The sequence below is a fragment of the Microchirus variegatus genome (assembly GCF_963457635.1).
Source record: "Microchirus variegatus genome assembly, chromosome: 8".
Lineage (NCBI taxonomy): Eukaryota > Metazoa > Chordata > Actinopteri > Pleuronectiformes > Soleidae > Microchirus > Microchirus variegatus.
In genome coordinates this window covers 4,047,300-4,062,299 of record NC_139809.1, presented here as the reverse complement: position 1 = coordinate 4,062,299, position 15,000 = coordinate 4,047,300, and the positions used below count along the sequence as shown (strand labels likewise).

The following is a 15,000-nucleotide window of genomic DNA, read 5'->3' as shown; positions in this document are numbered from 1 at the left end:
GGTACCTTTCCGTCTATGGCAGCTCTTCCTCTTTCGTTTATTACAACTTCCCTTTCCTGAGCAAAAACGTGAGGCCGATCAATGCCAGCTGTCTTTTTGAAATGGACGCCGTCGGGTCTTTTTTTTTTTCGCGCACGTGAGTCCGACCCATGACGCTTTGCCCCGGGAGACGGAATGTGGAGCAGAAATGCAGTGAAACAATGCAGTGTGGATAATTGACCCTTCCACCTCCAGCTACTCACCCATTCTAATGTGGAAACGGGAGACACGTGACTTCACTGTGCAATGCAGGGAGTGACGTAAATACATTCTTTAGCAGGCTACAGTACAAGCTAAACTCTGGAAAAACACAGAATAAATTTACACCAGGTCTGACATGGACTGATGAGTGTTCAAAAGTGCTCCGATTCACAAACTACTGCCTACTTTTGGCAAAAGAGGCCAAAGGTGTATTATTTTTCCGTTTGGAAGACCCATTTTACGTTTGGAAAACAAATTTCCACCAACGCACGTGTTTCGCCAGTCCAGATATATTTTCTTACCACCGACCAGATTGTGTTCATGAGTAGATAATAGCGCGGTCACGATCTGCGTTCTTCTGAAATCAGCCTGATATCTTGCATAAGCAAAGGTAGCTCGTGTTATCCCGTCACTGAAAACGATGCTTGTGTATCTGTTTTCACCTCCATTATCATCATCATTCCATGACTTGTTATTGCCTGTGCTGCAGACCTCAAAAGCAGGTAACCTAGACTTAACTGTGCCGTGATTCATCAACAGGCTTGGAAAATTACAGATCCATGTTTCTACACTTACACAGACACTTGAATAACAGCCTCCATCTCCAAACAACAAATCATACTATTCTTTCAGGGGCGTAACCTCACTTTAAGTGTCTCACCCTGTAATTGTTTTACCTATAAACCTCTCTTTAAGGCTTTCTCGTGCTAGATTGACTTGGTTGTGACTTAAATGGGTACAACACTGGCGTTAAGAAATGCAGTGTATCATTTTGTCATGGAAAACTCTAGTACTGAGGAATATTCTCGGGTATATAATCAACCCCTGATCTACATTTCTCTACACGTAAAGAATCTTCTACCAGGGCACAATCAGTCACAATAAAAAGGCATTTAACATCAAACAAATATAACCACATTTATTTTGAAAGTATAAAATTTCACACTATAAAGGCCACTTTTCAGGGTAGATCGACAACCTTTCTGTTAGATTTACACAGAGAAATGACTTGTTGCTCTCAGCTGGTCTAACATACGGTCCAGTTCTGTGGCAAAATAAAATAATGCTCGACTCCACCACAGAAGTAGTTGGCAAAATCGGAATAATTTACTCGATACAGGGGAGGGAAAAAAAAAAAATGGCAGGAGTGTGAGAGTTCCTGATTTATACATCCCACGGAGGAGCAGGGTTTGCTGAACAATTCTCTCTCTTTATTAAACCAGCGAACAGGCACAGCTTGACATTACAGGCACTGTTTGCCTTCAACTGGGAAAGTCAGAAAACAGAAATATGCAGTTGACATTCTTAACAATGGCACTAGTCAGGCCACAATAGCATCCCCGTGGAGAGAGCATCCTCTGTTTGTACGAGCAGGACGACTCCAACAGCAGAGCGCGCAGTCTGAGGTCGACGGGCTCTCGCTGCAGATCTGGTGAGGTGTCCGCACTTTTTTGAGTGTAGCGTTCACATTCCTACTCAATAGCTGTGACATGGTGCCCACTGAGGTAGAACAGTTGTACCAAAAAGACTTATTTATAAAGTATACAAATGAGTAACAGTCACATGAATGAACTTAAAAGTGGAGTGGGCTGGGGGTTTTAGGGGGGGGGGGGGGGTGAGAGAACATCACATTTCACCCACATATTCAGCACAACAATATGAAGACCGTTGACAATGTCTGGATATTTGAAAATACATCCTTCCAGCACTCGCACACACCTGCGGATCTTTCCCTCTCTAGCGTCGTGGCAGTTTGACAGACACTCAAACCGTATTATTGCATCTACAAACCAGTTGGAACTATTCACTTATGAAACCACAAGCTCACTCGGCCTCTGCCAAGTCAAACACACACTATTCAAAAGTGCAAACGAAAAAAAAAGAAAAAAAGTCAACAAAAGGGAACTTAAGCAGACACTTTGTCATATGAGAGTGGGCACACTCGCCCGTACAGAGAGTACAACAACATTCGTCGATGCTCTTTCCACGTTTAAGAGGAAAATGTCATGTCCCTTCTGAAAAGCTACCGTCTCCCCTGAAGGCTGGAATGGGCGAAGCAAGCTGACTGGCTCCAGGCAAGGTGGGCAAGGCTAGACTGGGCTGTGCAGTGCAAATAGCTGGACACCCAGCCCTCTGTGTGGACTAGGACCAGCTGCTGTCCATCAAACCCCGTGTCTCCTTGCGGGTGATGATGCTCTCTGTCGATTTAAGGAGCCTCTCCAGGCAGGGAGCATTGATTTTGCCCGGCGGACGGCCCCGGGGCACCGCGTCTGTCTTAGAGTGCGTGTCCGTGCTAGAGGACACGGCGCTATCCTGGGTTAAGTCTCTGTCTCTGGGGGACAGCAGGTGTTTGGGGCCGGCCTGTGCCTGCTCTGCCGTAGGGGAGCATATGGGTGACGTGTGGAGCCACTTCAGATTATTGGCAGAGTAAGCTGCTGCAGGAGTGAGGTCGGTGACTCTCAGAGCTTTGGCGGCGGCCGGAGGATCACTCATGGTGACGGGGCTTGTGGCCGCAGTGGTGGTCATTGGAGACAGCTGATGAGAACGAAGGAAGTAAGGTTCAGTTTCAGTCAGTCGGCAGTTTGTGCGACAGGATCGGCACGGCCCACTCATTGACAAAAAACCACATGCTGGTCAGAGTTATCGGAGAAAGCGCGGTCATCTGATGTTTCCATGCAAAGCTATTAGAATATGAAACTTCTCAAGTGTGCAGTCCTTCCTGTCTGACACAGAAACACTGTGGTGAAGCCACTGATGGCAACAAGCCACAATCTTTATGCACAAATTGATATAAAAGACTAATTAGATCACAAACACTGTCTTATTTATGACCTTTGTACGGTCTTTTTTCTTCACTGGCTGCTCACTAACTTTATTTTATTTCATGATTTTATAGCTAAGCATGACCATCTCTATCTATATCTATAAGTCATACATTTGTGGGTTGTTAATGTTTAAATGAAAAGCCAGAAGAATCGAAAATGATTTCATGGTTTCATTATGAAGCAACCCTCTTCACATTTCACACATTTTAATTAAATCCAATGTTAACAAGGAGCATAACAATAAACAAACGATGAAATGATTATTGCAGGTTTTAAGTTACTGTGTGACTAGTTGCTAACACTCGTGTGTATTCAAGGGTGTGTCAGAATTACCCACAGAAATAAATCCTCACCACTATAAAAACACACCGGAATGTTCCAGAGTATTCTGACCTTTTTTTTTATTTCCACAGAGACACTCCCCCAAAACTACCTTTTCTCATTTGTCATTGTTCTTTGGTGAACCCGATACTGCGGTAACACCACCATAAAAATAGCCCTTAATCCTTCTCTGTCCCAGGCCTGCGATTAAAGAATAACAGATATTCTAGTCCCTTCTTTTGCTGCATTGTCACCATACGTTCTCAGCGGTGGACTTTGTCTCACGGAGAAGTTCTTACGCAACAGTGATGCTTTCATTTCTGCCATTTTACCTTCAATTTCTTGGTGGGAGCGGCCGTCTCCGTGTGTGCGTCGGCCGCTTGGTTTTGGAGTTTCACGTTAGGGAACCAGCTCTTCAGCATTTCCTCCATTTTAAGAATGATATTAATATACTTCTCTCTGGGGAAAAAAGGAAAAAAAAAAAAAGAGAAACCAGAAATAAATATTGAGACACACAATTACACGTGAGTAAACTGGCAAAAAAAAAAAAAAATCTTGAGAACCACTTCAAGGAAGTCTCCCTTGCAGGAAATATGCAATTTGCGAGCAGAGCATGAACAGTTAAAGGCTGCACTCTGTCTTAAGTACATATCTCACATGTTCGCAGCTCACACGTGGCACGATGTGTAACAGCACCGCTTGCCTCTAAATATAAACGCCAAAGCCACAATGGTCTCCGACTGCATCATTGCGAAAATGAAGTCGCTGTGGTGACGCAGCTCTTGGCGGAGGTGGGCACAGAGCAGCGCACCATTAACTCCCTCTTTTTTTTTAAAAAACAGATGGTGGATTGGGATTAGCTTGAGTCATACGATCAGGACCTTTCTGCCCATACTCCTATTCAGAGCATGTTAAATTCATGTGAAAGATTATCTACAACAGTGACTGCTAAAAAAGTCACTTTGATCCTATCTGCTATTGTGTCGCAGCAGGAGCTGCCAGCTGGCAACATGGAGCATGCTCAGGGAGGGGAGGGAGGGAGGCGGGGGGGGGGTGTAGTCCACCTTCCATCCTCTGCCCTGGCTGTCTACAGCGAGGCTACCACACCCACTCTTTGTCTCCCATATGAAGGCAGCAGCTGGTGGGTGCAAGGGCTTCAATTAGTTTGTGCCACACTCGACAGCCTTTCATTGTACATCAGCGTACACTGATGCAGACCCTCACAATGGGCAGGTTTCCATCAGCCGGTTTCTATGCGCATTTTCAATTTGCACACAGAAAATTCAGGTAATTTTTTTTAAAGCACATAGAATAAAAGCTTTTTATACGTGAGGGGATATGGAAAAGTCAGGGCAACAATAAAAGTAAAATAAGTGTGATAGGTTCGGTGGGAAAAAAAAGGGCTTCCGCTTCCACATTTCACTGCATTGTAAAAAAATGTCAGAAAGTGTGACTGAAAGGAAGGTAAGAATGTGTGGAACGATGAGCACATTTTATTGCAGGAAAAAGATGGGAACGAGCAACAAAAGGCCATTTACGTCATCAAGATGCACCGTGTTCTGTGGTGACCCCGGCCACCTACTGCTTATCTCAGTGAACACACTCTGTGCCAATGTTTGCTAAAGGGCAGTGGATGAAAAAAAACACACATAAATGTGCTTTTTCTTTTACTGAAGGTTTTTGAATTTTCTTTCTAAAATTTTACAATATTAACAGAAACTAGATAATTGAGTTTCGGCCCACCAGGACACGTAGCTAACCTCACAGTTATCACAAGACAAATAGATAAAAAAATATATATTTTGCTTTCGCTTCATAAATGTGATGATTCTCTGCTTTTACATCAATGTAATTAATCGATAAAGAACATAATTATGAATTCAAAATGTACAGTAAATAAAACAATAACATCATTTTTATGTTAGTAATTGAATTTGTCCAATAAATTCAATATATTCTATATTCTGACCCTGGCACACGCATCACATGAAACACCCAAACCTTCATGTTACTGGAGACTGAGACTTTCACCTCTTAGCGGTGATATCATACTACATTATACCGTCTGGGCTAGTGGAGAGCTAATCAAGCAGACACAAGTGTGCTGCTCCCACAGTGGAGCCTGATACATTTTTAACAAGATGCCCAGGCTCCGTGAAAACCCAGCCCTCTCTGCAGTAAATTTACCCTGAACATGTGGAGGCAGCGGCTCCTCGCAGAGAAACCCTGCTGAGAACCATGTGTCGCGGACATATTGGAGACCACACTGACCTGTGAATAGTAAATGTAATTTTGCGCGCTATCGTGGCCTGAATATATTACATTCTGTTTGAAAGAAAGAAAAATGGCGAAAAAAATATTCACAGCTCGGTACAGCTCATTGTTGCACGTAGCAGAGTATGTGGGTCATGTGTGGGACACTTACCCCATGCGTGGGTTCTGCAGGACACCCGTGATCCTCTGAATCCTGTCCATTGCCACGCTCTCCTGGAAACTGCTGAGTCCTGGAAAAGAAGAAAGTTGTACCGTGAGCCATATGAAGTGGATGGAGCATATGGGGCCATGTGTGTGTGTGTGTGTGTGTGTGAGGGAACAATCTCCCTCTGTGGTCAGGAAGTGTTGGGTCACACAAGGTTTTGGTTTTGACAAAGATCCCAAACTAAGCAGTTTCACAGCCTGTCTGAACACGGTGCTTTCTGCCAGAGAGCCGCATTATACAGTAACTCACTGACGAGTCACAAACAGCGGCTGCTCTCCTGTAGTACATTATGTTCTCGCTCACCTCTGCCAGGCATCTAATTTACAAGTATTTCGCCATTGGTTCAAATTCTCATTGGAACGTCTGACTGAACCTAAAAATAAGCTCCATCATAAAAGATGAGACACGCAGGGAATATTTGATAGTAACTTCGACAATGCACGTTTCAGGATATCACGTTCTCACATTTCAGGGACACTGAAATGTATTATGTGTCGACGTTGTCTATTGTTATATTTCTCCGAGACACAAAAGAAGAGACACACGTGTGAAACAATGGCTGCGTTATTCAGGGTGGATCGTTCAGAAGACAACAACATTGTCAACATTTTTAAATACATATAATGGCTGACTTACGTTCTCGGTATCTCCCTGAACGAAGACCGTTCAAGATTAACGACAGAGGATGAATGTAGCACTGTAGGTCCATGCACTGAAAACAACAACAACAACAACAGGTTAACTTTTAGACTCTGTCGTAAAGTCAGCTTGATGTGAGCAGTCTCAAACCCCCCCCCCCCCACACCTTACTATTCTGTGGTTACAGTTTTTCAGAAAAAAACCCCACTAAAGACTACTTCTGCTTTTTGACTGGGAAATGACAGAGCAGCAGGCTCTGTGTAAAACCAGCGTGTGGAGGTCAGTCTAGGTGACAGGACATGCTCCAGTTGCGCTGACTCTATACAGTTCACCACCTGCTGTGGGACAGGGCACGAGTCGCAGTGGTGCTCACCTTACTTCTGAAGAATTGGTCTTTCTCTGTCATGTTGGAAACGAGCTGCTCTTCCTTGCTCGCCTCCTCCTCCTCCTCCTCCTCCTCTTCGTCTGTGAAGCTGCGAGGTCTTTTTAGTGCTTGCTGAGTGTTTTTTGTTTTTTCTCCATGCGTTTTACACAGTCCTGAGGCGCCGTCGTACGCCTCCGTGCGGCCAGGAGGAGATCCCGCGCTGACCTCCCTCCACTTCCTGTCACCCTTCTTCACATCACAGTCAGACGGGCCCAGGTGTGGCAGGGCTCTGGGGGCTGGAGGAGCTTCTGTCTGGCTGTGCGTTCTGGAGCACGGGTCGGTCTCCCGTTCGCTCTCGCTGTCCTCATTGTCGCTCGCCAGCCAGTCAATGGAGTTATCCGAATCTGTAGCAGACATCCTTTGCCGCAGGCTCTAACTAGCACTGACCATCACTGACCTGATTGACAGGGAGAAAGCCCATTGTTAGTATAAACGCGGCAGCACGTGAAGTGAGCGTGAAAAGCAGCAGAACAGAGCATGAGAACACGCCTACTACACCTTAAATATAATCACAAGCAGTCGGAATTAAAACAGGTTTGTGAGGAATAAAACAAATAATTAAAAAAATGTTAAAAAAAACACACTGCAGCTGGGCTAAAACCACACAGATGAGTAATACAGGCAGAGACAAAGCAGAGTGATCAGAGCAGATGGTGAGGCAGTGAAAGCAAAGTTGTTGAGACTGTGACGACCTGCTTGTTTTTGCAGATGCAACACCTGGGTCGGTAAACACAGACTGGCCAGAATCACGAGCTCACACCAAACACCAAACAGCTCAGTGTCCACAACAACCATGTGCAGCAGCAGCAGCAGCAGAGGCCCAACAACACTCCAATCCTTCACTGCCATTTTAAATCTTTACATCGCAACGTCACACAGGAACTGATTTTTTTTTTTTTTTTTTTACATCTTATCTACAGGTCGCCAGCTGCCACCACCACACTCATTCATAAACCCTGTTGGGTTGTTTATTCAGAGGGGACACACGGGTCTGCCTCCATGACGACCGGCCCCTCAGAGCGCAGACGTCCCATCGGCAAGTGACACTTGTGTTTGTGTGTGGGGAGACATTTAAATAAAAAATAAAATAAAAAAAATAAGACACTAGCACTATCTGTTTGTTTCCTACAGTAAAAACACAAATGCTCTTCTCTAATGTTCAGATCTCTGCAACATGTTTCCTCGGTAGTGAGCAGATAATAGACGAGAGAGCAGCATTTTCAGCTCAGAGCCTATTTTTGGTGTGTGGATGGTTCACGCCTGATAAGACATTGGTTTCCTGAAAAATTTGGGGGTAGGAGAGTTAATTGCCGCCCCCTGGTTCTTTGTGTCAAGACGGCCACGGTCTGATCTTATTGTTGCACAGGAGGAGAGGAGGGTGGAGCAAAGATGTGCTGATTTCACTAGCTATAGAACATTTCACAAACACGGAGGAGGGAAATAATATTGAATATTGACATGTGTCCCATTGCTGTTTATAATAGTTATGATACAGGAAAACATGTCTGTGTATGAATTGTAGGCCCTATCACTAATGTGAGCTTCATATTGGTTTAATTTCCAATGACAAGGTGATATAAAGACAATATTAATACCACAGTCTACTACAATATAACCCACATAGGTCTCAGTCACATGTTGCTCTATTAGAAGTGTTTTTAGATGACACACGTTTCTCTTTAGGTCTTTCCATCTACCCGTGTATGTGTGAGGAAGCAGGAGATGCTCAACACATGTACACGAGTTTTAGCAAATAAATGCAGACGAATTATGATTACATTCAAACGAGAGGTCCGGGGAACTTTTACCAAGCTATCGATCCGCCTTAAATGCAGTTTCCAGATCAGTTACAAATACAATCGACTTCCTCATCAGTCAGAGGAGCACTCACTGTTACGCTCACACGAAACGAGGAAGACGTGAGGCAGTTGATTACCTGGAAATGTAATGTCATCATTCTCTGGAAACAACAACAGCATTGTGATTCACTATATTATCGCAATACTTTTTTCTTTTTTTTTTTTTAGATTCTGATACTACTATAAATACAGACTCCCTCTTGTGGCACATTAAAGTAAATGACTATGACTGTATGTTGGCGAGCTAGACAAAATCCACTGTGTGAAATATGAACAGTTAACCTCATGAAGATGAACTAAGATCATCATAAAGTGAGTGGTTTTAAATAACAAATTGGCGAAAAAATATTGTTTATTTTAAGTGTTTAAAATAAAATAAATTTTAGCGGTAGATTTTTTGTTTTAAATAAAAAAAATCTACCGCGATTCACGATAATATATATATATATCGTCCCATCCATCCCTACGATATTACATCGTGAATCGACAGAAATGTCTGCCGGTTACAGACCATGATTTGAGCCGGAGTCAAATTCCTTTGGATTGATTTTAAAAAACGATACCGTCACGTAGCGTCAGTGTTTCACGTCCACACACGTACACGCACACACACACACTACACACACACACACACACACACACACACACACACACACACACACACACACACACACACACACACACACACACACACACTGGTGTTGGTGATAAATGTTTGATGATAAAGACGAGTGAAGGAGCTGCTTACTTTCCCAGGATGGAGCGGCTGTTCGTGTTCTTCGTGCTGTTCGTTCCTTTGTTCGTGGGTAAATCCAGCAGCGGCAGCAGCGGCTCTGTGTCTCGGTCGTTCGGTCAGAGGAAGAGCAGCTGATGTGTTAGACGTGCGGCGTGTGTGTGTGTGTGTGAGAGAGTGTGTGTGAGAGTGTGAGCGTGTGTGTGTGTGAGGAGGCGGTACAGCCGGAGATCGGCCCGTGTTGCTTCTCCCTAGGCAACGTGTCCGTGGGGGCGGGGCCTCGGCGCTCCGGCTCCCCCATTGGCTCCTCCGCTCCGCCGCGACCGGCCAATCGGCTCGCGGCGTGCGTGCAGCCGCGGAGCGATAGGCGAGCGCCGTTTACATATGCAAATGTCATGGAAATGACACAAACACGTGGACACGCGGATCGCTCTTTTTCTTACAGAAAAGACGGGCGAAAAGTCAACCGAGGACTAGTTTTGGTCATTGTGCAGGAATTTTCTTCCTCGTTATATCATCTGGAGGACGAAGACGATGATGATGAGGGCGATGATGAGGAGGAGGAAGAAGAGGATGACGACAGCTACCTGGAGCGCAGCATGTCTGTCTGTAAGCTGAGCGGCCGGTAAAGGCGCAGTCAGCACATTTTCACAGGCGGCGAGCCCCTCATGGAAGAGTTTGTTCCAGGACACCATCGAACAAGACTATATTTAAACAAAGAGTCCATTCCTCTGCTACACACACACTTGGACAAAAAAAAAGCTGCATCATTCTATAAGAATAAAAATACACTGGAAAATAAAGAGCAGCCGGACAAACTTAAAGTAATTACGTCAAATGTTAACACACATGTTATTTAAAGGTCCAGTGTGTAAGAGTTTTGGCGCTTTTCCAATATACAGTTGTAGGCTCGGCTCTACTCTATTTTGCTTTTCCATGAGCAATAGTACTTGTTTAGTACCTGCACTGGTGGTTCTAAAAAAAAACGTCTGACATCAGGATGATGTCACAGGAAGAGTCATGAGCATGACAGGAATCAAAGTGAACAATGCCAAACTGTAGAAAGTGTTAAAAATGACTTGAAAAAATGCTTCAATCTTGCAAGAAAATTTCTATAATATTTCAATATTTAACAGAGGAGTCCGGTGTATTTAGAGAAAACACTGCTGTCGACCGTGAGCCGAATCACAACCCGTTCACCTGTATTTCAGTTCAGTGACTGTGTCAGATAATGAACTGATTGTAATGATTCAGTACACTGCTCGTCACTAGTTTGTGTATTTGTGTCGCGTATTAAACAATATCACGGCAATTTCGTGCAGTCGTGCAGTGATGACCCCGCCCACGTTGAGGAGGTACTATAGTAATGGAAAAACGACGACCCTGGTACGGTAAACTGTGAAGAGCCGTGCCGTGCCGTGCCGAGTAGTACTCTCCACTCAGACCTGCCTTTCCCAGGCATGTCATGGAACTATGGTGGCCTTCACATACTAGACAAGATGTTCAAAAATGTGAAAAAAAACAATTTCAAAATGCAAAGCACATGCTTGGACTTGTGTATTCTGGCTGAAACAGAGGCACAAAATGGCACCTGTAAAGCAATCGTATTGTAATTATTGTATATACAATTTGTGCCAGTAAAACCATCTAAATGTTACATGTAAGTTTATTCAATGTATAGGTATCAGGTTATATCAGTCCTTCTCAAATAGTGGGGCGGGGCCCCCCTCTGGGCGTGGTGCGATGCCGGGGTGGGCGCGCGTGACCCCGGGGAACATGCTGTTTTTGCCGTTCTAGAACATAGTGTAATTGCACATCCACATCCACAAATTGCGTAATTAAATCTTTTCTGTTACAGACTAAAACACATTGTTGATAAAGTTATTCTTTGTTGTAAGTTGATCTATATGTTGTTTTCTTTAATGTTAATAAGCATACAATGTTATGCAGAGGGGTACTACAAAAAAATAATAAGTTATAAGTAATAAGTTATATGAACACAATTTTGATCCAACCTTTGTCCCAACAATTTTATCTTTTTTATTATTCTACTCAACAACCAATAACATTAAAATACTAATACTTTAAGTATTAAAATCATCTATTGCGTTGGCCATTTGGCCATGTTAATAATAGTTTTCTGATGTGTATATATAGACCCCAATAAGTAATCCTGTCTGTAATGCAGACGCTGAGTGTGTCTCTTTATTTTTCCCTCTTTTTTCGTGGACATAGTGACGGTAAATGGGTGACTCACAGGACCTTTGTTTGACTGCCTGTGAGGGGTGGGTTTAGGAGCCCGCTGTCAGGCGAGGATCCTGCGCCTGGAGCCAATGAGTCACAAACCCTCTCATAGCAAACAAGGTCACGTGTGCTCTGGAGACACCCACTCCAAAGACATAACCAGACTCCTCTCCCCGTCTCTCTCCCTCAACCCATGATGAGGACAAACGGAATGTAACACGACACTTTTCATTTTTTTTTTTTTTTTTTTTTTTTTGCAGAGTGAAGTCGTCACATGCAAAAAATACATTCAAAAATATGAATAATAATAAGTTGTTTGGGTGCAAATCTGTGTGAGGAAGTGTCTTCTCTGCGTCCTATAATGGGCTCGTGCCACGGTAATTAGATGCTAAGAGCTTGTTGTGGTCAGGTGATCACAGAGGAGTGTACTTTTGATTCCTGCAGAACGTGGACACCAGCAGCCCAGTGTCCTGACTCTGGTTTTGTGCTTTCGTCTTGAATTTTTGTGCTGGGTGACTGGGTGTCGTGCCCACCAGCACAGTTGGGCCACCAACGTTAAACTGTAATTGTCCTCCAAAGATTTAAACATTCAACAGACCATCTCCTGTTGTTGTGCTCCTCGCATCCTTCAGTGACCTCAGACGCTGTGACGACCAAAATCTTCCTACAGCTTCCCAGCAATTTCTTGTTTCCCCTTTTTGTCTCCACGGCTCCCATGTCACTGTGGAATACATTACATCCACTTCAAAGCACAGGAAACACACATGTACTTTTTCCTTTTTTCTTAAATCAAAGACATGTTTCAGGCACGTGCGTACAGTGCTGCATTTCAAACCGAAGTGACACAAACACTTTCAAATGCAGAGAAAGCAGCGGCCGTGTTTATGTAAGTCGCGGATTTTCACAGCTGCTTAAGTGTTTTTTCTGAGGTAAACCGCAGATTGTCTCCGTGATTCAACTGCATGATCCTCCAGGAACCTCGGTGAATTAACATTAATCTCACTCCATTAAGCCGGGGCTACAATTTGTCAAGAAGAAACAACTGCAGCAATCTCCTCACAAAGGATTTGGACTCTTTGTGCGTTCTGCCATCAGGGGCTCAGATGAGTCACGCAGCACAAACAGGCGCTGTGATTTTCAATTTGTCAAAAAAGGCTGGCTGATCCTGAGCTGGATGTCTCCCCTCCCACTCTCATTCATAAAAAAAAGTATTAAATGCAAATCAGAGAGACCCACACCCACTTTATTATAGGGCGCACACCGAGCATCTGCTCTAACCCTCCCATACAAAAAATGCAGCACGTGTGCACATCAGTGGCAGCCCACAAACTGAGAAAGTTTCGAAAGCTTGCGAGGGTTTCGTGCCTGTGAGAACATTTCGTTGTATAAGACGTTGCAAAAAAATTTGTTTCTCATTTTCAGACTGAGTCGGCTAGCCAATAAAAAACTCTCCCTGGGGTGTGAAACACTTGCTGGTGGCCTCAGTTGACTTTCCGCTGCAGTGAGAAAACGTGTCCTCTCCTGTGTGTGTGTGTGTGCCGCAAGTAGATATGGGTGTGTGTGTGTGTGTATGAGAGAGTTTAGGTGCTGCTGGCAGGGGAACATGTTTGTGTGTCTTGTCTTACTAGCAGCTGTCCTGTACCGTGCATGAGCTGTGTGTATGACTCAGCTCGGTGTAACCTGGCCATTGGCCATATGCTGTCCTCTACCCAAATCTGGGACTACAGTGACGTGCATGTGTGTGTGTGTGTGTGTTTGTGTGCAGGTACTAAATTGGGACAAAAAAAAAAACAACAAACAAAACTCAACAGGCTTTCCACGCCATTATTCACATTATCTCCGTTTGCTACGAATCGCTTACCCAGGCACGGGGGTTTGGTTTGGGCTGAGAGGGTAGGGTGAAAAAAAAAAAAAAAAAAACGACTGGAATGTTCCTAACTCTGTGAACAGCAAAGTGAAACCGCTGCTGGGAACACAAACGTAAACACAAACATGTGAGCCGTGACGGCGTTGGATCAGACCTTTCGAGACACATGCACAGAGCTGGATGTGCAGCGTGTGCTTGTTGCAAAATATTAAGTCCATGTGGTGATTCATAGCTGTGTAATCACACCATTACATAACTTTTTCCTGTAAGATCTTCAAGGTCGTGGATCAGGATTAAAACCTTAATGCGTACAGTATAATCTATCTATCTATCTATCTATCTATCTATCTATCTATCTATCTATCTATCTATCTATCTATCTATCTATCTATCTATCTATCTATCTATCTATCTATCTATCTATCTATCTATCTATCTATCTATCTATCTATCTATCGTGTGTAGCTTGTTTGCTAGCTTGGGGTCTTTCTTGTCCTTCATCCAGAAAGGACAAGGGCACACAAATCTCACATTAATTGTTTTTAATTAAACGGCAAACCTTTACAAATTAAAGTGTTGGCAAAATAAAATATGTAAACACATAATGTTTCAGTCAAAATGGGTCAAAGGTCACGAAAGCTTTAACTTTCTCCATAATTAGCACCAATTCACCTGTACTGCCATTCATACTATAGCCTACTGCCCAACAAGTATAGTACTTCCTATCTATCTATCTATCTATCTATCTATCTATCTATCTATCTATCTATCTATCTATCTATCTATCTATCTATCTATCTATCTATCTATCTGTCCATATGGATGGAATATTCCACCCTCCCTTCACACTTCACACTTCAGCGGTTCACTCCTCCAGATATGTCATCCTGTTACAGTAAGGGTTAGTTCTGCCTCGTTGACCCCGCTCACACACCAGAAATGTGACTGCCTGTAGTGTGGGCATGCAGCAGCAGCAGCAGCAGCAGTGTATCAGTGCCAGTTGCGTGTTGCAAAGCTCAGCCAATAGCATTTAGAACTGGTGTTGGAGGTTATGCAGTCAGAGCAGAGGTTATACTGGGTGGGTTTTCTTTATCTCATTTTGTTGGTGTTGCTAACTTTAAAAGGCTGGACTTCCCGGTCATAACGACATGCACTTTTCCACTCCCCCTTTAGTGGTTTCTCTCCCGTCCAGGCAGTTTCTGTCAGTCACATGCGTTTCAGCACTCTGACCATTCTCCACGAAGACGCTGCAGTTCACATGCAGGAAGTTGAGTGTCTGGCAGTAAAACTGTCTCTCTCTCTCTTTGTCTCTCCATCTCCCTCTCTTTGCATGTGCGTAGATACTCTAATGTTTGAATGGCTGCCAGAG

The 15,000-nt window shown here is 43.9% G+C and overlaps 1 protein-coding gene across 1 annotated transcript; it reads right to left on the bottom strand.

Moving 5' to 3' along the window:
• Window positions 1-1,201: 1,201 nt before the first annotated feature.
• Window positions 1,202-9,698, bottom strand: ciartb (circadian associated repressor of transcription b). The gene is made up of 6 exons (XM_083893869.1): window positions 9,536-9,698; window positions 6,878-7,325; window positions 6,502-6,577; window positions 5,812-5,890; window positions 3,719-3,845; window positions 1,202-2,775 (listed from the first exon to the last, which is right to left on the bottom strand). Exons 2-6 carry the CDS (start codon window positions 7,283-7,285, stop codon window positions 2,383-2,385), a joined length of 1,083 nt encoding a protein of 360 aa, XP_083749995.1. The 5' UTR covers window positions 7,286-7,325; window positions 9,536-9,698; the 3' UTR covers window positions 1,202-2,382.
• Between the last annotated feature and the right edge of the window lie 5,302 nt (window positions 9,699-15,000).